Source organism: Meriones unguiculatus, chromosome 20 (assembly GCF_030254825.1).
Source record: "Meriones unguiculatus strain TT.TT164.6M chromosome 20, Bangor_MerUng_6.1, whole genome shotgun sequence".
Taxonomy (NCBI): domain Eukaryota; kingdom Metazoa; phylum Chordata; class Mammalia; order Rodentia; family Muridae; genus Meriones; species Meriones unguiculatus.
In genome coordinates, this window is record NC_083367.1 from 70,494,299 (window position 1) to 70,516,817 (window position 22,519).

General features: G+C 42.8%; 1 protein-coding gene and 1 pseudogene across 1 annotated transcript in view; one reads left to right on the plus strand and one right to left on the minus strand.

Moving 5' to 3' along the window:
- The first annotated feature begins 112 nt into the window (after positions 1–112).
- Positions 113–22,519, plus strand: part of Lats1 (large tumor suppressor kinase 1) — a 39,536-nt gene continuing 17,129 nt past the window's right edge. Inside the window, exons 1-3 of the mRNA XM_021663693.2 lie at positions 113–226; positions 12,102–12,584; positions 19,805–19,952. Of these exons, the coding sequence (XP_021519368.1) occupies positions 12,237–12,584; positions 19,805–19,952 (496 nt within the window). The 5' untranslated portion in view covers positions 113–226; positions 12,102–12,236. The remainder of the gene's footprint in view (positions 227–12,101; positions 12,585–19,804; positions 19,953–22,519) is intronic.
- On the minus strand, positions 10,679–10,848 carry LOC132649604 (U2 spliceosomal RNA; annotated as a pseudogene).

Here is a 22,519-nt window from a genome sequence, read left to right on the forward strand (position 1 = left end):
GGAGCGGAAGGCAAAATGGCGGCGGCGGCGGCGGCCTGGTGCTGAGGGGAGAGCTAGGTCCTCGCGACCCCGCGTCGGGCCGCGCTGGCCGGCCGCAGCCCCCGGCGTGCGACCCGCCCTGCCCCCACCCCGAGCGACCCCAGGGGCCCCGGGACGGGCTCCGGCCGCCGCGGCGCCGGCCCTCGGGCCCGCGGCCGCTGTCCGGGAGCCCCGCTGTCCCCCGCAGGTAGGTCCGGAGCTGCGCCGCGGGTGGGGCTCACGCTCCTCGGAGCCCGGGTCGGCGGGGCGGGGGCCCAGGCCCACGCCCATCCCCGCTGGCGGGGTCCCGGGTCGCCGTGGACCGCGGCTCGCCGGCCGCGTCCGGGCCTGACCGCGCCGGTTGCGCTGACCTGCGCCGAGCCCTGCCCTGGGGAAGTGAAGGTTGGCCGCACCCGGCGCCGCAGGGACAGCCCGGGGCGCCGAGGGCCGCGAGCGCCAGCCGGCCTGGAAGGGCCGAGCAGCCCGGGGCGACGGCCGCCCCTCCCAGGTTTAGAGGGGAGATAAGCGGGCGGCGTTGGGTTTTTTGTTTTGGTTTGGTTTTCCAAGTAAGATTGCACCAAACCGGCCACACTTGTTTTGCCTCCCCGCAGGCCTCGAGTCGGGGTCTGTTTGAAGCGGTCCTGGGAATCTCCGGCCCGCTGCAGTGTGGTAGGTCACCGATTAGTGGCAAGGGCCGGGAGACACGGTGTCACTTAGCCGGACTCTTAAGGGTGGAAAACGAAGGAACGACAATTGAGGCACGGCTGTTTATTGTACCTAGAAAGAGATCCCGAGAGAAGAGAAAGACTCTGAGGTGACCATTGAAAATCATTTTCCAGGGGAAGAAGATTAAAAGTTCTCCATTTGTAAATATGACTTAAAATATGTGTATGCTCTACAGGTTATAAGCCCGATGAACCATCAATACAGCCTCACACAATATGGCACCACTTAGTTTTGGAAATTAGCCTGAATGTCTGGCATCGTGAAGGTTGTCAGATGTTTATGGATTATTTATTGAAGGTTAGTTTAATATTCTTAACACACGGTCTCACTATGTGGTCCTTAGCCTGAAATTCAATATGTAGACCAGGCTGACCTGGAACTCAAAAAGATCTTCCTGCCTCTGGTGTGTGAGGTATGTGCCACAATGCCACAAATGTTGAGGTTTGGGGCGTTTGTTTTGTTAGTCACTTTTCCTCCGTAAGTAAGGAAAGTTAAGATACCTTCAGTTTGTATTGCCTTAACTAAGGTTTACCCTTACCTAGTGAATAGACAGGTAATATGGGCTTGGTGATCCCCTGAAGCAGGCAGGCAGGCAGAGGAGTCTTGGCATTTTTCTTATAGGCTGTTATTGCAAGAAATTAGATTGTGGCCCATGCTGGGAAAGGTGCTTTCTTTTCTGTGCCTGATTATTGACTATGACTTGAGAGTCTTCAAAGCAATAAAAATTCTTCTAAGCTATGTGTATGATATTTGGCTTTATTTCCATCATTTAAGTTTCTGGTTTTCATGCTTGTCTTTGTTGTTCTATATACATATAATCTTGAACAGTTTCTAATATGATATAATTTCATTTAGATGTAATATTTATATTTTTGTACACCACAAAATTTTATGATACTATCAAGTAGAAATGACCATTTTTCAGTACCAACATAAAATATAAGTGACTGTTCTCACGTAGTGAGCACTGTATGGAGGTCTCACGTAGTGAGCACTGTATGGAGGTCGGCCTCATAGATGGACGGTGAGGAAGCCTCCTCCCACCGCCGTTTTCTCTTTGAGACAGGCTCTCACTAAGTTGCCTAGGTTTTTGTCACCGCACTCAGCAGTTTTCACTTTTTTGTTCTTTGTCTTTGAGACATGGTCTCTATAGCCCAGGCTGGCCTAGAATTTGCTATGTAGCTGAGGATTAATTAAATTTATTTTTTTAAGATTTATTTATGTATTTGAGCGCTCTTTCTGCCTGTACACCTGCAGGCCAGAAGAGGACATCAGATCATATTATAGATGGTTGTAAGCCACCATGTAGGTGCTGGGAATTGAACTAAGGACCTCTGGAAGAGCAGCCAGGGAGTGCGGTGAAGTGCTGAGCCATCTCTCCAGCCCTAGTACCTTACATTGGTGATCTTTCTGGGTTACAGTCATGTACCACCAAGCCCAGTTTTTTGGAGGTGCTGGATATCTAACCCTTGGTTTGGGGCATGTCCAGCTGTGCTCTGCAAACTGACCCCAACCCCATTTTCACTTTTGGTCTATTAGCAATTATCCTTCTTGATTTTTCTTTAATCTCTTCCTTCCTCCTCCCCCCCTCCCCCTCCCTCCCTCTCCGTATTTTGTGTGTGTGGGGGTTGTTTTACCTGCATGTGTGTATGTGCACCATGTATGTGCCTGCTGATGTCCGAAGAGGGATTCAGATTTCCTGGAACTGGGGTCACAGATAATTATGATCTACTAATGTGGGTGCTGGAGAGCCATCTGTCCAGTCCTCTGATTAGTTAATTCTTAGAAAGTAAATGGGAGAAAAGGTCAGCGAACAGATGTGTCAGTGGTGCTCTCTGAGCACTTGAGACTGATGCTAAGGAGCAGTACATATCACTAGTCACAAGTATTTTAGCAGGCTGTCTTTACAAAACTGAATCCAGCCCAAGGTAACAGTTTGATTTTGTTTCTGAGACTGGTTCTTATTGTATGGCCCTACCAGACCCTGGAACTTACAGAGATCCTCCTGCCTCAGCCTCTGGGGTTCTGAGATTAAAGGTGTATACCACCATGCCTGGCCTCAGTGTAAAGCATTGAAATTTTACTGTGTATTTGTACCTATTTTGGTTTTTTTATTGTTGTTTTTCCTAATAGACCAAACAATGCATTTTTGAAAAATGGAAGTTTTGTTTCTTCAGTCTGAAGTACTTTAACTCCTTTCAAGCTTGAGTCTGATCTAGAAAGCTTGAAGTTTAGATGTGGTGAAAAGTACCCTGAGCTAGGATAGCGTATGTGGATTCTATCAGCATTACGTCCAGCTGACTACAAAATGACCTGATACCAGGCACTTTTCTTCTAGATCTTTTTCTTTGTCCATTAAAAGCACTCAAGACACCAAATCCTGTCTGAATCATGAAAAATGCTTAGGGAATAAGTAGTTCCAGAAGAGATTATATGTAGAGGATATTTGAATGATGCCTCAAAAATTGAGTATAATTTCTACAAGAAATATGGCAGAGGCTCTCTAAGGAACACGTAAGAAAGTAAGGACATTAAAATAGAAAATCACGAATTATGTTAACTGAGAACCAGTCGTTTGGCTTGGTTAGAATGTGGGTATAGAGAAAGAAGTATGGACTCGAGACACAAAGTTCAGGCTACCAATTTTCAGGGCTCCTGTTGAAGGGAGTCAGTGCTTGTTGAAAACATTGAGTATTTAACTTACTTGATGTTCATAACCCTATGAGATAGATCTGATTTTTGCACACATTAGAAAGTGAAAAATAGACACAGGAGCTAAGTAGCTTGCTCAAGATCACACATGGGTTTAAAGTTGAGTCTGGCTGGACGCAGAAACAGGCAGATCTTTGAGTTGGAGGCTAGCTTGGTCTGCATAGGAAGCTCCAGGCCAGCAGCAGCTACACAGAGACCTGGAGAGGGCCTGAGGCTTTCTGCCTGGACAGTGTGCTGTTGGAAGAGTTCTTGAAGGAAGGAGTCATTTGTAGTTATGGACAGGGAAGTCACAGGAAAGGATTGTTCATTAGAAATGCTAATGTGGCACCATCGTTCCTTGAGCAGAGGCAGTTGGCTGTTTTGCCTTGGGTTCTTTTTAAAATTCTCTTTGCCTATTACTGAGTTTTTACATATCATAGTAATAAAGATTATTGAGACTTGTTTGTGTCTGTTAGTCGTACTTTGTTGAGGAGGTTGTAAATTAGTATACCTTTCTGGAAGGTGAGCTGACAGTACCAGAATGTATTTAACTAATTTTCTCGTGGTGTTGTAGATCAGACCTGGGGTTTGTGACATGTTAGACAGTTGCTCTGCCATTGAGTTATGTCTCCAGCCCAGTGTGTTATAAATATGTTTTCTTTCACAAACATATGTGTATATGGGGTTTTTTTGTTTAGTTTTGCAAACCTGGGTCTAAAACCCAGGACCTCTCACTGAACTGCACCTACAGCCATGATCCAGCAATTCTGCTTCTGAGAATTTTCCTTAAAAAATATTCAATAGTATGTGCATGAGAGCTTTTATTATATGATTGATTGTGATGTTTTGTTTGAGGCAGGATCTTGCTGTGTAACTCAGGCTGGTCTGGAACTCATGATCCTGCTTTCTTCAACTTTCTAGTGCTGGGGTTGCAGACCTGGCCCACTGTGTCATGCTTGTAACATATTTATATGAACTGATTTTGATACATTCAAAGAATATGCTATGTGCATATAACCTATAAAGCATAATAAATGAACATCCATTGGCCTCTGCATTTGGAGAACTAGAGTAGTCACATAATTGAAGTTACCAGTCTTATATTGCACAGGCTAGTCTTGAACTCACTAGGTAGCTAAGGATGATCTTGAACTTTGATTACAGGTGTGCACTCTTCTTAATTTATGTGGTGCTGGGGACTTAAATCCAGAGCTTTGTGTTTGCTAGACACTATCAACTATTTACATCATTTTATATTTTAAGATAGGGTCTCATATCATATGTGCTCAGATTTTCTGTAGAGCCATAGGTGACCTTGAACTTCTGATCCTGTTGTCTCTACCTCCTAAGATTTGGGATTACAGACCAAGGTACCATCATACCCAGTTTAATCTGGTGCTGGGGAGAGAACCTAGGACTTTATTTTGGCCTGTACTCTACTAGCTGAACTATATCCACACCCCTTTTACTTATTTTTGAGACAGATTCTCTATAGCTCAGACAGGCCTAGAAGTCAGGAGATGTCATAAGCACACGTTACATGGGGCAGTCACCTGGCATCCTGGAGCTTTTGTTTGTTTGTTTCATGTTTATGTGTGTGTGCATGCTACGGACAAATGTGGAGATCAGAGAACAACTTGTGGGAGTTGGTTCTACCGTGTGGATTCTGGGAATTGAACTCAAGTCTTTAGACTGGGTTGCAAGCACCTTTCCAGCTAAGACATCTTGCTGTCCCTTGGCATACTGTTTACAGTAAACTTTCATTTTAATAAATGCCACATCCTTGCACAGCTTGGATCCAAGAACCCTAGTGAGGGTGATGAGGGGCAACGTGGGAATGAAGAAAGGATGCACCCTAAGTCACAGAGAAGCTGGGATTTGGTGGTCTGGGCGCTCAGAGAAGCTGAAGTACTCCAAAAGTTCAGGATGTTCATTATATACAGCTGAAAAGGAGGCTGGGGTTTTGGTGTACAGCTGAACAAGAAGACAAGTTTAACCAGCCTTATTATGAGCGATCTCTGAATGGGAGCAGTCTTCAGGCTGTAACATTTGGGGGGCCACTATGGTGGACATTTTTCTGAGCACACTATCAACATTCATACTCAGACCAGAGGGAGGCCTCACCATCCCTCTGAGCCTTATCTGGGGAAGGTGTTACCTCTCCTGTAGGTCTGGGGCATTGATCCATCACATGGCAGTGCCTATGTCAACAACACATAGCCACTCATGACTTTACTCACTCCTACCAGTAAGTATACTGTAAAGATGAGCATAACAAGTAAGTCCGTAGCCCAGTAACACGGTCTGTTATCTTCATTGTCAAGTATTACATACTGAACATAATTGTAAGTGCCGTCATTTTGTACAGCTGTCAGCACAGTAGTTTGTTTACATCATCACCACAGGCATGGGAGTGGTGTGCTGTGATATGTCATTATCTGGTGATAGGGAATTTTTTAGCTTGGGACAACTGTCTTCTATACTGCCTTTTGTTAGTGAAAGATCAATATATGGCACATGAGTGTACATTATCAATTAACCAATAGTAGTCAGTATAATCTTCCAAGAATCAAGAGTCTCTTCTAAATCTTTCCATTGGACTGTAAGGTAAGGTTCTTTATCATTGTTAGCTATTACAGGGAACAGATATTTTGTTTCTGACAAGGAGTTATGTAGGCCAGGCTGGACCAAAACTGGTAATACTGCTTCAGCCTCTCAGCCACTGAAGTTACATGCCTGGCACCAAACCATAGTTTGAATATTTTGTCACTCTGAAACAGTTCTTCATTTTTCTAGCCTCCAGCATTACTTTTATTTATTCTTTTAAGATTTATTTAGTTATTATGTGTAGTGTAGTGTTTTGCCTGCATGTTCACCTGCATACCCAGAAGGTGGCACCATATCTCATTACAGAGTTGTGAGCTACCGAGTGGTTGCTGGGAATTGAACTCAGGGCCTTTAGAAGAGCAGCTAGTGCTCTTAACCTCAGAGCCATCTCTTGAGCCCTAGCATTACTTTATAATCAGAGAATAAATACACAAATAACAATGGCAGGATCATATAGAATACTAGAATTCTAACCACTGTAGCTGGAAGTTCAATGGGGTGAGCCACCATGCATGTCTTAGCTTCTCTACTTTTGTGCCTAGTTCTTATTCAGGACCAGTTTTAAAAGTCAGGTATGTCCCTCAAACAAGTCACACAAGATGCTTCCTTTTATCCAGCCTGCCTGCCTTTTCCCCTTGCTAATGACCTGCAGTTAGAGTTTACCTAAAGTCTTCTTGGGTTTAAAAGAAAAAGATTTATTTCATGTGTATGAGTGGTTTTCTTGCATAATATGTACATGCCTAGTGCCCAGGAGAGGGTGTCATCGGGAGGACCCCCTGGAATTGGCATTAGAGATGGTTGTGGTATCTGAACCCAGGTCCTCTGAAAGAGCAGCAAATCCTCTTAACCATAGCCATCTTTCCAACTCTGTTGTAGTAGATAAAAAAATGAGTGTTTGGAGCTATATAATGCTATTTATTAGCCCTAAGATTATCACAGTGGCATTATTTAACCCGCCACCACAAATAATAGACACAGGCACCTGTTAGATTTGTAATTTTGCCTTATTCACCTTGGGCCGGGCAGATATTTCACTTACACTGTCTCAATAACCTTACCATCCATCTCCCAGCCCCCATCCAATGCCATCTGCCTTAACCATTCCTCATCTGGACTACCTTTCATACATAACCCCATGGTACTTGCTTGTATTCTTTATCTTGGCCATTTCAGTTCATGTTGTTTTTGGGGTCCTTCCTCTCTTCCTCTCTGTGTCCTTGGAACCTTAGCCATGCCTACCCCATTCTACACTGCCCAGATATAGGCTGTTTAATCAACCAATCCGGAATAATGACTTAGGCAGATTTACACAAGGATGGGTGTAGGTGAGAATGTCCTCTTCTGCGCAGGGACAAGATCTTGGGGGCCAGTAATTAACATTAGAATACACCACACCAGGCCAACCTCCAACAACCTAGATTTCTTTTCTTTCCATTATACCATTTCTCCTTCCTGCTTGCCCTTTTATCTCTCTACAGTGGTACTGACTGACTCTTCTTATGGCAAGTTTTCAGTAGTCTTTGCTTGCTTTTATCTGGGCAGTCTTTGTTTTCCACTTTTTACTAATAGTTGAGTAACACTTTCGTCGCTGATAGCATACTTCAGATAAACAGAAGAGTTGAGATACATTATGGCTTAGGGTTTCAGAGGTCTTAGTCCATCATGATGAGGTTACAGCACATCTCACATCATGACAGCTGGGAAGCAGAGAGATAGAGACAGAGAGGGGATTGGAACAAGATACAGCCATTATGACAAAACTAGGTGACTGACTTCTTCCAACTAGGCTCTGCTGCCTAAAGTGTTTGAACCTCCCAAAAATAGGGTTACCAGCAGGGCACATAAGCTTTGATGAGTAAGCCTCTAGAGCCGTTCCCCACACCAGCCTCCAAAGGCTGTGGTCATTTCAAAATGCTGTCAGTTTTTTTCCCCCAAGTGTGTCCATAGTGTCAGTAATTCCAACCTTGTAAAAACAAGTGTTGGTGGTGCACGCCTTTAATCCCAGCACTCAGGAGACAGAGGCAAGCAGGGCTCTGAGTTTGAGGCCAGCCTGATCTACAGAGCAAGTTTCAGGACAACCAGAGCTATACAGAGAAACCTTGTCTTAGAAAAATAAAAAATAACAAAAACAAAAAAAACCTTTAAGTTTCCTTGAGACTCAAGGAAAATTCATAATTGTGAGCCCTAGAAAAATAAAAAAGCAAATTTTATATGTCTAATTCACAGTGACACACATTTTATTTTATTTTTTTAATTTTTATTAATTATACTTTATTCATTTTGTATCCCCCCTGTAGCTGCCTCCTCCCCTCCCAACCCCACCCTCTCTCTCCCTCCCTCAGTCCACACTGATAAGGGAGGTTTTCCTCCCCTTCCTTCCGATCCTAGTCTATCAAGTCTCATCAGGAGTGGCTGCATTGCCTTCCTCTGCTCCCCGGTCAGGGGAGGTGATCAGAGAGTAGGCCAATCAGTTCAGGTCAGAGACAGTCCTTGTTCCCATTACTATGGAACCCACTTGGATACTGAACTACCATGGGCTACATCTGTGCAGGGGTTCTAGGTTATCTCTATGCATGGTCCTTGGTTGGAGTATCAGTCTCAGAAGATTCCTGGGCCCTTGACATATATTCTATATTCCAACGTCCTGGGATTCCCATTGTATTTTAGGTGTCTACCTCAACAGTTTCTTGCACTGTTCTTTCTTAGGCTGTCTGCAAGAACTCTGGCACAGTTACACATTACCTAGTATTCCGGGCTTTCCTTTTAAAGAACCCTGTAACATGAAATTTGAATTGAATGCTGCAAAGGCCTCTACAAACTCACCTCCTAGCTGGGCCATCCTGCGCATGGCTCCATTGGCCTGTGAGTGCCTGAGTGACTGAGACACTAAAACGACTCCTACCCACATAACTTTCTAAGCAGCTCCCTGAAAGCAGGTCACCCCAGGTGCTGTCTTCTTGATGGAAATCAGATGAGTTTACTCCTTCTTTTACTGAGCCTGTGACAGGTGAAGTCTTGCCAAATCTGAGATGCCCTTAAAGCGTCTTCTTACTATCCTGATCCAAAGCAGAGATTTCTTTTTCTTTTCTTTATTCCTCACGTGTATGGGTGTTTTGCTGCTATGTATGTCTGTGTACCACTTGCATCTGTTGCTAGCAGAGGCCAGAAGTGGGTAGTTGATACCCTGGACCAGAATTACAGGTGGTATGAGCTGGCAAGTGGATGCTGGGAATTGAACCCTGATCCTTTGAATAGTGGTCAGTGCTCTTAACCGCTGAGATATATTTCTAGCCCTGTGGTTTCATTTGCGCTCTCTCTCTCTGTCTCTGTCTCTCTCTGTCTTTTCCCCAAGACAGAGTTTCTCTGTGTAGCCTTGGCACTTGCTCTGTAGACCAGAGATCTACCTGCCTCTGCCTCACAGGTTCTGGGATTAAAGGCATGGGTCACCACTACCTGGCTCACTAATTTTAATGCCAACTCTTTTTTTTTTAATTTATTTATTATATATACATTATTCTGCCTGCATGTACACCTGCATCTTATTTCAGATGGCTGTGAGCTACCATGTGGTTGCTGGGAATTGAACTCAGGACCTTTGGAAGAACAGTCAGTGCTCCTAACCTCTGAGTCATCTCTCCAGCCATACTGCCAACTCTTTTTATTTATTTATTTATTTTATTAATTACACTTTATTTACTTTGTATCCCCCCATAAGCCCCTCCCTTCTCCCCTCCCGACCCCACCCTCCCTCTCCCTTCTTCATGCATGCCCCTCTCCAAGTCCACTGATAGTCCACTGCCAACTCTTAATAACCTTGTCTAAAACTTCTTTTCTGGCCAAACTAATTTTTTTTTCTCATATTTTCTCTTCTGCTTCTTTTCTCATTTTTTTTTTCTACTAAGTTTGGCCAAGGCAGCCAGCAATAACCAAGCCATAGTCTGAACTCTTGTGGAACCTTCTTCTTTAATTAATCCATCCCCCTTAAATTCAGCCTAATGGAAATTTCTCAGGACATGTTCTTGGCCAGAATGCAGCACAATGACCTTTAATTCAGTTCTCAGTTGAGTTCCTGTTCCAGCCTGAAATCTCATGAGCACAGCCTTGCCTGCTTGTGTTCTCCTACTGTTGTTTTTTGAGAAAGGGTTTGTGTATAATGGTCCTGGCTATGCTGGAACTCTCTTCGTAGACCAGGCTGGCCTTGAACCCACAGAGCTTAGCCTGCTTCTTCCTCCCAAGTGCTGCACCACCACACCTGACAACTGTTCTGGGTTTTGCCCCTCCACCGACATTGCCACTGAGACTTCATCCACATCACTCCGCTACCTCTCTAGCCCACATTCCCAAAGTTTTCTAAAAATAAATTTAAATTCCAAAGTCTTCTGAACCATACGGTCAGAGCAATGACCCCCCCTCCTTCTTTGATTATAGTTTTTTTGTTAGATTAAAAAAACAATTTAGGAATATTTTTATACAAGTAGGCTTTTGTATTTGTGTGGAAAAACAGCTTATTGAGTATAAAACACTTGGTTACTTACAAAGCATAAATGCTCTTCCAGCATAGAAAGTAAGACCTCAAGAGAGCTAGCCACAAAGTGAGTCCTCACTGTTTCTAGAACGAGAGTCTTAAAGTCCCCTAAAGGGGTAATTTCCTGTAGGTACTGCAGTATCAGGGTGGTATTCGAACACCAGTTCCATATTCCAGCTCCAAAAATATGTCTAATAAATTGTTCTCAGAGGAAGAATCAAATGTTATAACAATAAGAACAGATATTATACTTGATCTTAGCAAAAGGGCCCAGAAATTATTATAAGTAGAGGTAAAATGTTTTTATTTAGTTTATGTATGTGTATGTGTACGGATTTGCACACACCATGGCACATGCGTGAAGGTCTGAGGACAACTTTGTGGAATTGATTGTCTCGTGGATTGCATAGTGGGTCCTAGTGATCAAACCCAGGCAATCAAGCTTGGTAACAAGCAGCTTTACCTGCTGAGACATCTGGCTGGCCCCTCTTTGACTTCAGACAAGTTAAGGGGAAAGTACATTATGGTTCTCAGTTTTGGAGGTTGCAGGGATGCCTGGCAGAACACTGCACATGACAGTCAGTAAGGAGGACAGAAAGGGACCTGGGGTAAAGCATAGGATGTTCCTCCAGTGCCCTGCTTCCTTCATTTAGGGTGCACTTCCTAAAGTCTCTGGGACATGTCTGTATTCCAGCTGTAACAATCCTGCATTTTAGAAATAAAAATAAGAAAGTATTGATGGTTTAATCCAATGGAGGTTTCTGTCCAATGGAAATCAAGAGGAACTCGATGCAGTGATTTAGAGAGCCACTATCCCTCCATATTATAATCCCACTAGTTCAAAATGAGCCTGTTAATATCCTTGAAGCAAGGAAAGCACCCAAACTTACAACTGCCTTAGTCCAAAACAGACATGTGGCCCCTTTTAAAGGGCTTTTGTTGGAGCTTCCCAGGAAGACAGAAATTACTGTGAATGTAACCTCTGCTGTAATGCATTTTATTGAAAACAATTGGAGAGCCAGTGAGATGGTTCTTCAGGGAAGGGCGCTTATGGCCAGGCTGAGGTTCACTCCCAGGATATAGATCCATGTATTCACATCTTGCAGTTTGGGGTGTAAACCCAAACACGGGTTTGAATCGTCTGAAAAAGTAATATAAAACCTTTCAAAAGCACTAATATTCTTCTAAATAAATCTTATACTGAAGTCTAATTTTCAAGATTTAAAATTGGAGGGGGAGTTTGCTTAAGGTCATGTACCAATCTGTACATTTGTATATGCTTTATATACTTACTAAAGTAATCTTAAGATTTATTTTTTCATCACAAGTACTCTAGTTAGAAATAGTGTAAATCCACTTTAGAAACTAGGAAATAGCACAGAAAGGTGAAGTAACTTATCTCGATCCTACGGTACTACTTGATGGAGTTTGGGTTTCAGCTGGGAGCTGTCAACTCCCATAGCAGTGGGGTTTTCCCCTAATACAAGGAACTGCCTTATTAATCACTATAATGTTTGTATATTGTCTTTCTCAGGTTAATTACTTCAGTCATAAAGGATTTTAACATTCCTGGGAACATCCCCTTTCACCTTTGCTCAGAAGGAAGCTCTGAGTCTGTGGCTTAGCTCCTGAAGAAGTGCCTTTCAGGAGGCCACATACAGATGCTTTCATGAAGAGGGGTGAAAAGCCAGAAGGGTACAGACAGATGAGGCCTAAGACCTTTCCTGCCAGTAACTACCCTGGCAGCAGCCGACAAATGCTGCAGGAAATCCGAGAATCCCTTAGGAATTTATCTAAGCCATCTGATGCCGTGAAGGCTGAGCAGAACCTAAGCAAGATGTCAACTGAAGATCCCAGGCAAGTGAGAAATCCACCCAAATTCGGCACACATCATAAAGCCTTGCAAGAGATTCGAAACTCACTACTACCATTCGCAAATGAAACAAGTTCTTCCCGGAGCCCCTCAGAAGTTAATCCACAGATGTTTCAGGATTTGCAGGCTGCTGGCTTTGATGAGGTAGGAACTTTGTTTGTTTTTTGAAACAGGGTTTCTCTGGCTCTACTGGACTCACTTTGTAGACCAGGCTGGCCTCAAACTCACAGAGATCTGCCTGCATCTGCCTCCCGAGTGCTGGGATTAAAGCTGTATGCCACCACTGCTCAGCTGAGGTAAGAACTTTTTTTTCCGTTGCAAACCACATGAGGATCTTTTTATTACAAATTACAAGCTGCAGCTTGGGCCCACACCCCGCACTGCGGAAGCGGTGGGAGCCGAGCAAGAGGTAAGAACTTTTATAGACAAAACACCCAAATGGTTCTTCTTGTCCTTTGAGACAAACACCTTTCAGGAGAGCTCATACAGAAGTATTCCTTTGAGAAGACTCAACTGTGCATACAGATTTATGTGTTCCATTAATAAAGAATGCTGTATTTACAACCCTACTAATTAGTATAACAAAATGATTGTTATTTCTTTAGTTTCTTCTCTGTTAGTCCTAAATCCTGGAATTTCTATAGGTGAGGTCATGAAACCAGAGTGGAGGTACAGTTCAAAGTCACAAGTGAAGACAGGGCCAGGGGACCCTTTGAAATATAACATTGTAGTCTTAGTTGATGCTGGAAAAGTGACAGCTCCAAGGATATGAAGTCTAGATTTGCCATAGGGGGAGAGATACAGTAACCAAGCTGTATAGTCCTATCTTTCCGCCCAGTTTTAAATCCCCAAACTATTAAAAGTTAGTTCAGACTAACAAACCAAGTCTTTACCGTGTACTTCAGAGCTCCTGTGAGACCTCTTCATAACACAGTTCATCACATTTTATCCAGATTATTAATAAGATTTGTTTCTCACAACACCGTACTTTGTGGCTGACTATTTTAGGGGCAGAAATTATTTTAGATTAAAAATTGGCTGTGAACAGGCTGGAGAGATGGCTCACAGGTTAAGAGCACCGGCTGCACTTGCAGAGTACTCGAGTTCTAGTCCCAGCACCCACGTGGAGGCTTGCAGCCATCTACAGCTCCAGTTCAGGGGACTCCTTACACCCTTCTGGCTTCCTCAAGCAGACACATACACAAAGGCAAATACTCATATACATAAAACAAATTAATTTTAACAATCGGCTATATAAAATGTGACTAATGGTGAAGAATTAAGAGTCATAGGCCATGCTGGCTAATGCTAGCACTAGGAACATTGAGTTAGGAGCATTTTAAGTTCTGGGATAACTGTGGGCTCTTATAAAATAAGTTTTACCTACTTTTTATTTCAGAAAGATCCAGGGCAGAGTTACAGTGAGATCAAAACAGAACCAAAGCTCAGCGGTATGAAAATAAGTTCAGTGCTTAACATTGGGATGCACTCACGGTACTCTGGGCGCCTGGGGCCTTGGCAGGGCACTTTTCTGGCTGTGTCATCTATACCACGTGCAGCTTGTGCCCTAGGTTCAGGCTGGCTCCACTCTAGAGCAACTGCTGTCCTTGGCAGTCATCCCATTGTACTGGTGTCGTCTGCACTGACACAGCTGGGCTGCCCCTACCAGACTAGGGCTCTTTTCAGAGACTCTGACCCTCCACTTGGTGCTAGCCTTCAACTTATCTCCATGATCTCTTCAAATCTTGGGGCTCTACTTCAGCTGAGGCTACACACTCACCACTGGCCTCTCACACTGCAAAGCCTCAGCTGCTCTCCATCACTCCTTCGTGCCTTCAAAACCAGTACCATCTGGGAAACTTACACATTGCTGAGTGTGGCTGCTGGCACAAGGTAAAGCCTTGGCTACTTCTGGACCACAGCTTCTGTGGACTTACCCTGAGGAAACAATTACCAGAATACTTTAGCTCAGTGATACTGGTCTCTTCTTAATCATAGCTCTTTTTGTTTTGGTTTGGTTTTGGTTTGGTTTAGTCCCAGCATTATCTTTCAGGTTCCCACAGCAGTTTATAGGTTCTAATGAGCTTTTCTCACCCAGAATTCCATTCCACAGTCCTCCCAGAAACATGGTCAGGTCTTGTCATAACAATATCCCATATGAACCTGGTACCAACTTTCTGTTTTAGTTAGGGTTTCTTTTGCAGTGATAAAACATCATTACTAAAAGCAACTTGGGGAGAAAGGGACTTATTTAACCTTAAAATTTTAAGTCTGTCTGAGAAAGCCAAAGCAGGAACTCAGGACAGGAACCTGGAGGCAGGAATCAGGGCAGAAGCTGGGGAAGAGTGCTGCTTACTGACTTGTTCCTCAGCTTTCTCAGCTTTTTTTTTTCTTAATTTATTTATTTACCTTTTATTATATACAGTGTTCTGCCTGCATGTGTGCCTGTGCACCAGAAGAGGGCACCAGATCTCACTATAGATGATTGTGAGCCACCATGTGCTGGCTGGGAATTGAACTCAGAACCTTTGGAAGAGCAGCTAGTGCTCTTAACCTCTGAACTGTCTCTCCAGCCCCCAGCTTGCTTTCTTAGAGCACCCAGGACGACCTGATCAAAGTGGTGCCACCCACAGTGAGCTAGGCCCTCTTACATCATTCACCAATTGAGAAAATGCTGCTTGGACTTGCACACAGGCTCGTCTGGTAGGAGCTTTTGTCAGTTGAGGTCCTCCATCTTCCAGATGACTCTAGCTTATGTCAGGTTGACATGAAACTAGCCAGCACAGTTTAGTTGCTTGTTCTTTCATTTTATTCTTGTTGTTTGGAGACAGGGTTCTGTTGTGTGGTTCAGGTGACTGTGGAACTTTGTCTAGTCCAGCCTCACCTCAAATTCATCACTTCTGGCTTCCCAGGTGACGAGATTGCAGGTGCATGCCAGCTATGCGCGACCTTTCTGACCTTTCTGTGTATTTCTAAGAATGCTTCTGGTAACTGTTGGATTAAAAGTTCACATTTAACATTTCAAGGTTAAGTTCTTCACCAGAATAAATGTTAAGTAATATTGAGGCCTTTTTTCGGGGATACAAATATATAATTACTGAAGTGTATTTTTTTTTAACATGAAAATGAAAGCATAGTTATGTGCTTTTGTGGCTTGTTTTTTGTTTTGTTTGGTTTTGTTTTTGATTTTTCAAGACAGGACTTCTCTGTGTAGCCCTGGAACTTGCTTTATGGACCAGGCTGGCCTTGAACTGACGGAGAGCCTCCTGTCTCTGCCTTCCAAGCTGTAGGATCAAAGGCGTACACCACCACACCCAGGGCTTAATTTTTTTATTTTTTTATTTTTTTAGAGGGTTCTTTTTCACATCGGTACTAATACTCCGTTTTAAGTAGTGAACACTGTGTTGACATTGTTACATATGTGAACATATTTTAAACCATAGCAAAGTTCTGGTTTTTTCAACTAGTGTAATAGAACTGGCTGTGTGATATTATATGCCTTGTGATTACAGTGCTTAGGTGTTAGAAGTGGGGTGATCAAGCCCATCCTAAGTTTTGCATCCCATTTAAGGCTACTGTTGGCTGCTTGAGATCCTGTCACAAACAAACAAAAGCCAGGGTAATAATCACCAAAACCAAAGCTAAAATTCTAGAATATTTAACAAAAGTATGATTCCCACAATATTGATGAACAATAAAGGGTGCCATTTGTTTTGCCAGCTAATGTGGCATATGATGGCTAGTAGCATGGTTACAGTTTGCTTGATTTAACCAGTTTTTAAATTAAATTTGCATTTAAAGTAAGTGAATTCTTTGTATCTTATTACAAATTTTCAAAATCTGATTGGCATAAACATGATCACAGTGTACCTTGTCTCAGTTAGAGACTGAGTTTGATTGCTTTTAACAAAAACCCAATGATTCAGGACTGGAGCGATAGCTCAGTTAGAGAAGAACTAGCTGCTCTTCCAGAGGATCTGGGTTCAATTTCCAGCACCCTAGATGGCCCTCAGTGGTCTGTAACTCCAGTTCCAGGGGATCTGATACCTTCTTCTGGTATCATGGAGATGGGCACCAGGCATATCCTGGTGCATATATGGACATGCAAGCCAAACTCCTATATACACAAAATAAATAAATATTTTTTGCAAGACTGGTTTGTTTTAAATCCTTATATCATTGGCTTGGCCTCTTGAAGGTGTCAACCTGGAACTCTCATGAGTCTCTTGGATTTTACTTGGTTGCAGTTTGCTGTAGTGTAGATACAGTTTCTAATGCCTAGGCATCAAGTGGCAAGGACCAGTACATAAATTAAATAACAGACTTATTCCAGAAACCCTTATTCTCCCCAAAGATCAATAATGTAATGCCTATAACCCTTGCACCTTGGAAGGCTGAGGCAAGATGATCACAAGTCCAAGGCCAGCCTGGGCTACAGAGTGAAATGCTGTTCCCCCAACTCACACACTCCAGAAAGAAAAGTAGAAAGAGGACTGGGAACACCTCAGTGATAGAATGCTTGTCTAGCACAAATCGGGCTGTAGGCCCAGTTCCAGTACAAAAGTGAAACTCAGTACCCTTTCCAAGAGAGGTTGGTCAAAGTGGGCAACAGGTTCCGGCCACCTGTCTGGTTAGCTCAGGGTCATTGCTAGTCAGTCTACAAGGAAAAAGCATTTTCAGTAGTCTGCTCATTCAGCATCTTTCTAATTTATTTTTCATTGTCACTTGAAATACTAAATATTTTGGGACAAGTAGCTGCCTCCCTCTTGAAGAGTGTACCTACCGTGCTTTCCACGTGTTAGTGTATTGGTGATGTTTATAATTTCAAGAGTCTGCCAACATCAGAAGCCCAGGCATTGCACTTAGGTGCTTTGCATGCTTTCTTAGTTAACTCTGGAGTCAGTCTGTAGACGTGTTACACTTGGGAAGGAAGCAATCTGAAAAGTTAAATCCTTAGAAAATGCTCACAATTCTGAAGTGGAGCTGCTGGAACTCAACCCTGGATCAGTCTGATTCCAGATGTCTTGGGGCAGGAGAGATAGTAAAGCGCTTAAATGCACTGGCTGCTCTTCCAGACAACCCGTGTTTGATTCTCCGCACTCACATGGTGGTTTACAACCATCTGTAACTCCAGTTCCAGGGAATCTGACAGTCTCTTCTGTCTTCTGCCGCACCAGGCACTCATGTGATACGTAGACATACAAACATTTTAATAATAATAATAATAGTAACAACAACAACAGGGGCTTGGAGAGATGGCTCAATGTTTAAGAGCACTGGATGCTCTTTAGAGGACCTGGGTTCAATTCCCAGTACCCACATGGCAGCTCACAACTGTCCATAACTCCAGTTCCAAGGGCTCTAACACCCTAACACAGACACATGCAAGCAAAACACCAGTATACGTAAAATAGAAATAAATAAATCATTAAAAATTTTAAATTACAACAAAACATGTATTTGTTTCAGCTAGTATCTAATCTAAAATTCTTCATCACAACTAGTCTCATTATTTTTCTTTCATTTATCCTGAATTTGTGTCCCTGTAATATACTTCTTTGAAATGTAAATGTAATTTTAAAATTTTTATTATTTTATGTGTATGGGTTTTGCCTACATATATGTCTATGTACCACATGCATGAAATGCCTGGGAAGGCCAGAAGGGGCATGAAATCCGCTGAGATTGGAGTTACAGACAACTGAACCAGCCCGCATTTTCTAGAAGTCAGTGCTCTTCACCACTGAGTCCTTGGTTTAGCCACTATCCCAACCCCATTCTTTTTCTTTCTTTCCTTAAGACAGGAATTCACTTTGTAGTTCTGACTGGTCTTGAATTTGCTATGTAGACCAGGCTGACTTCATACTTAGAAAATAACCTGCCTCTGCCTCTTCCTCTGCCTCACTGGGAGTACAAGGAACAGGGTTGTTTTGTTCTGTTTTGTTTTGTTTTATGTTTATTTATTTATTTAAAGATTTTGTTGTTTGGTTGTTGGCTAGTTGCTTGGCTTGGGTTTTTTTGAGACAGGGTTTCTGTGTGTACCTATGGCTGTCCTGGAACTCACTCTATAGACCAGGCTGGCCTGTAACTTAGAAAGCTGCCTTCCACTCTGTCTTGTGTACTGGGATTAAAGGTATGTGCCACCACTGCCCATCTTGTTATTATTTTAAATTAGTTGCATTTGTGTGTCTGAATGCATTTGTGTTCATGAATGCAGGTATCGTCTCAGGCCAGAAAAGGGCATTGGATTTCTTGGAACTGAATTTATAGGTGGTTGTGAGCTATCTGATACAGGCATTGAGAATCATGCTCAGGTCCTCAGAAAGAGTGCTGGGATTAAAGGCTTTCACACTGTGCTTGGCAAATGTTACCTCGTAAGAGAATAAAAACTAGTAAGGAATTCCTTTACTGTTAGACATACTGGCAAAGGTACTTAATCAAATGCTTTAATGACACAGAAAAAATCATTTCTAGAGTTTTAAAGTTTTTTTAATTTCTTTTTTATTGTTTGGGTGTGTGCATGACATGGGAGCAGGCATGTGCTCTGACACACAGTTAGAGGTCAGAGAACCTTATGGATTCAATTCTCTCCTTTCATCTTTATATGGGTTCTAGAGATTGAATTCAGGTTTCCAGGCCTGCTTGGCAAGCACATTTATCTGCTGAGCATTTCCAGTATTTTTATTGGTTTTTGAAATATAATCATTGTTTATGTAAGAGTAAAAAGTAATCAAAGCCACATTACTGTTTTTACTCCAAAAAAGTTAACATTAGAAGGAAGCAGCGGGTGTGCTGCATAAAGATGAAAATACTAACATTGCTGAGCTGTGAAGGTTTGTTTTCTTTCTTCAGTAGTTTGAGATTTATTTCTAGTAATTACAGTGAAGACGCTAATAATAGGGTTTGGAGACTGGCTAGTTGGCTCAGTAGGTAAGTTGCATGCTGACATGCCTCGTGACCTGAGCTTGTCCCTAAGATCCTTGAATAATGAAGAGAGAACGGCTTCCTGCAAGTTGCCCTCTGATCGCCACACTCGGCATTCTTTTTTGGTTTGTTTTTTTTGTGACAGGGTTTCTCTGTGTAACCTTGACTGTCCTGGACTTTGTAGACTAGGAAGGCTTTGAACTCACAAAGATTCACCTGCCTCTGCCTCTGAGTGCTGGGAGTGTGTGTGCCACCACACCCGGCTTCACCTTGGCATTCTTGTACACACATAGGCACACATGCACACAAAAGAAATGAGAAAGAAATCATTAGGTTTGGAGCACTGTCTTTCATAGCTAAGAACTTCTCTTGTGCTTACTACTTTCTTTCTTTTTGCTAATTATATTCAAATTATGTTTCTTTTTAAAATTTTGTAATAGGACATGATTATTCAAGCTCTTCAGAAAACTAATAACAGAAGCATAGAAGCAGCTGTTGAATTCATTAGTAAAATGAGTTACCAAGATCCTCGTCGAGAACAGATGGCTGCAGCAGCTGCCAGACCTTTTAATGCCAGCATGAAACCAGGTGATTCATCATTTTTTTCCTTCTCTCTCTCTCTCTCTCTCTAAGATATAGTGTAAAACACCTGAATATGTCAAGATCTCTGGTCTTAGAAATTGCTGACATTGCCAGGCATGACGGCACACCCCCACAATATCAGCATTTGGGAGATGGAAGCTGGAGAATCAGAATCCAAGGCCAGACACAGCTACATAGTGAATTCAAAATCAGCTTGGACTACAGAAGGCCCTGTCTCAAACAAAGGAAAAAAACAGGAAGGAAGGAAAGGAAAGAAGAAAGGCAGGGGTGAGGGGGTGGTGAGACAGACTGTAAGACACCGCTGTTAGCATCTACATTAGTCAAGGTTCTCTGGAGGAAAAGAACTGATAGAAATGAAAGGGGTACATTTAAGTTTTACTTATTTTTTAAATTTATTGTGTGTGTGTGTGTGTGTGTGTGTGTGTGTGTGTGTGTGTGTATACCACATGCATTCCTGGTGCCCATTGAGGTCTGGACTCAGGGGTGATTGTGAACTACCAACCCTGTGGGTACTAGGAACTGAACCTATGTCCTCTGCAAGAACAGCAAGTAGTCTTATCCTTTGAGCCATCTCTGTAGCCACCCCCAACCAAGGGAGTTTATTAATTACAGTGACTTACAAGATATGATCTGGTTAGTCCAACAATTGCTGTCTCTCCTGATTGAAAGGCCAAGGGTCCAGCAGTTGTTCAATCTACTTTTCTGTTGGAATCCCAAAGAAGTAGGTTCTAATGCCAGCAAAGAAATGTCTCAGCCACAAGAGTTGAATTTGCCAAGAAGAGTGAGTTTAAGCAGGCAAAAGCCAAAAGCTTCCTTTGTAATGCCAGGATCACAGGACCCTAAGAGACTACCAGGAGACGACTCGATGCACTGGCAAGAGAGCTTTATTACAAGAGCGATTGAACTCGGCACCCAAGTCTCCCTGACACAACAGTAGAGAAGTGGGACCCCGCACCCTGAGTGAGCAGGGTTTTTAAAGGGAAAGTCTGTGAGCAGAGGGTTTCCATGACAGCAAGCAGGGGGGCACATGTTTCCATGACAGCAAACAAGAGGGGGCACAGGCCTTGATGTTACAGGATTAGGTAAAAGTTAGAGGGCAAGGTGACCTTCTCTGAATCACAATTACCTAAGGCATACAATCACACTTGCTGTTCTTCTGAACTATATCTGAAACATTGGGGAGAGTTTTCCCACCCAATTCCCAACCGATTCTCATTGATTTTCTTTTAATATTTTTTTATTTAATTTTATTTTACATGCATTAGTATGAAAGAATTAGGTCCCTTGGAATTGGCGTTACAGACAGTTGTGAACTGCCATGTGGGTGCTGGGAATTGAACCTAAATCCTTTGGAAGAGCAGACAGTATGCTTAACCACTGAGCTATCTCTCCAGCCCCCCGATTCTCATTGATTATTGCCAGGGAGATTGTCTCAATTTTCTATGAAGTATTTATTCTGTGATATTTCCTGGAAGCTGTTGCTAGGAGAGTTAACTTTGTTTTCTGCCAAGTGTACACTCTGTGATATTTCCTGGTACCTGAATTCCGCTCCCAGTCAAGAAGGCTCTTTATTTCAAAATGGAGTTATACCCAGGCTAACTTAAACTCTTCACCTTCTTCCATGTCCTATTATATGGGCTGCCATCGGGAGATGTGGCCCAGATTGAAGGTGAGTCTTCATACCTCAAATGATACAGTCAAGAAAATCCCTCACAGATGTGCCCAGGTGCTTGGGTTTTAGTTGATTCCAGATATGGTCAAGTTGACAGCTAAGATTAGTATCATAACATTTAATAAAGAGAAGGTTTAAATCTTAAGAAAACGGCATATGGGCATTCCAGGGTAGCCGTGTCCAGACTGAAACCAAATAGTGGGTTAGAGAAATCAGCATTTGTATGAACAAGGGTAAAACTGTGCATAGTCCACAAAAACATTATGCCAGCATACCTATCTCAGCCTTCTGGTGTTGGAATGAAAGACATGCACCATCGTGCCCTATCCTATCTCACTTTCATTCACATTGCTTTGAGCACTGGTTTAATGACTTTGTCTTGGTGTGTGTATGTGTGTGTATAAGTATATATTTGTGGTCATGTGTAGTCTCACATGTGTTTGCCTGCCAGAGACCAGAGGTGGATGTCAGGTGTCTTTCTAACGTGTTCTTCACCTTATATTTTGAGACAAAACCTCTTCCTAAACTTTGAGTCCACAGATTTCACTAGACTGCCTGGCCAGCATTCCCTAGGGATCCTTTATTTCCATCTCCTCAGTGCTTAGAGTTTAGGCTCCTGTGCATCACCCACCTTTTACATGGGTGCTGTTACAACTCCTCAGCCTGTGTAATGTTTTTTGTGGGGTTTGTAGTTTGGTTTTTGGTGTTGGGAATTGAATTTGCAGCCTGTACATACTAGTAAATATATGTTGTCTTTACTGGTTGTTTTCAGTTGTGTTTCTCTTTGCCATAGACCTACAAGAGGGTTTTTTTCATTTTTCCTTTCGTTCAACAGTCTTTGATTAGCCACTGTTTGAGACCTTCCCTGTTAGTTGAGCAT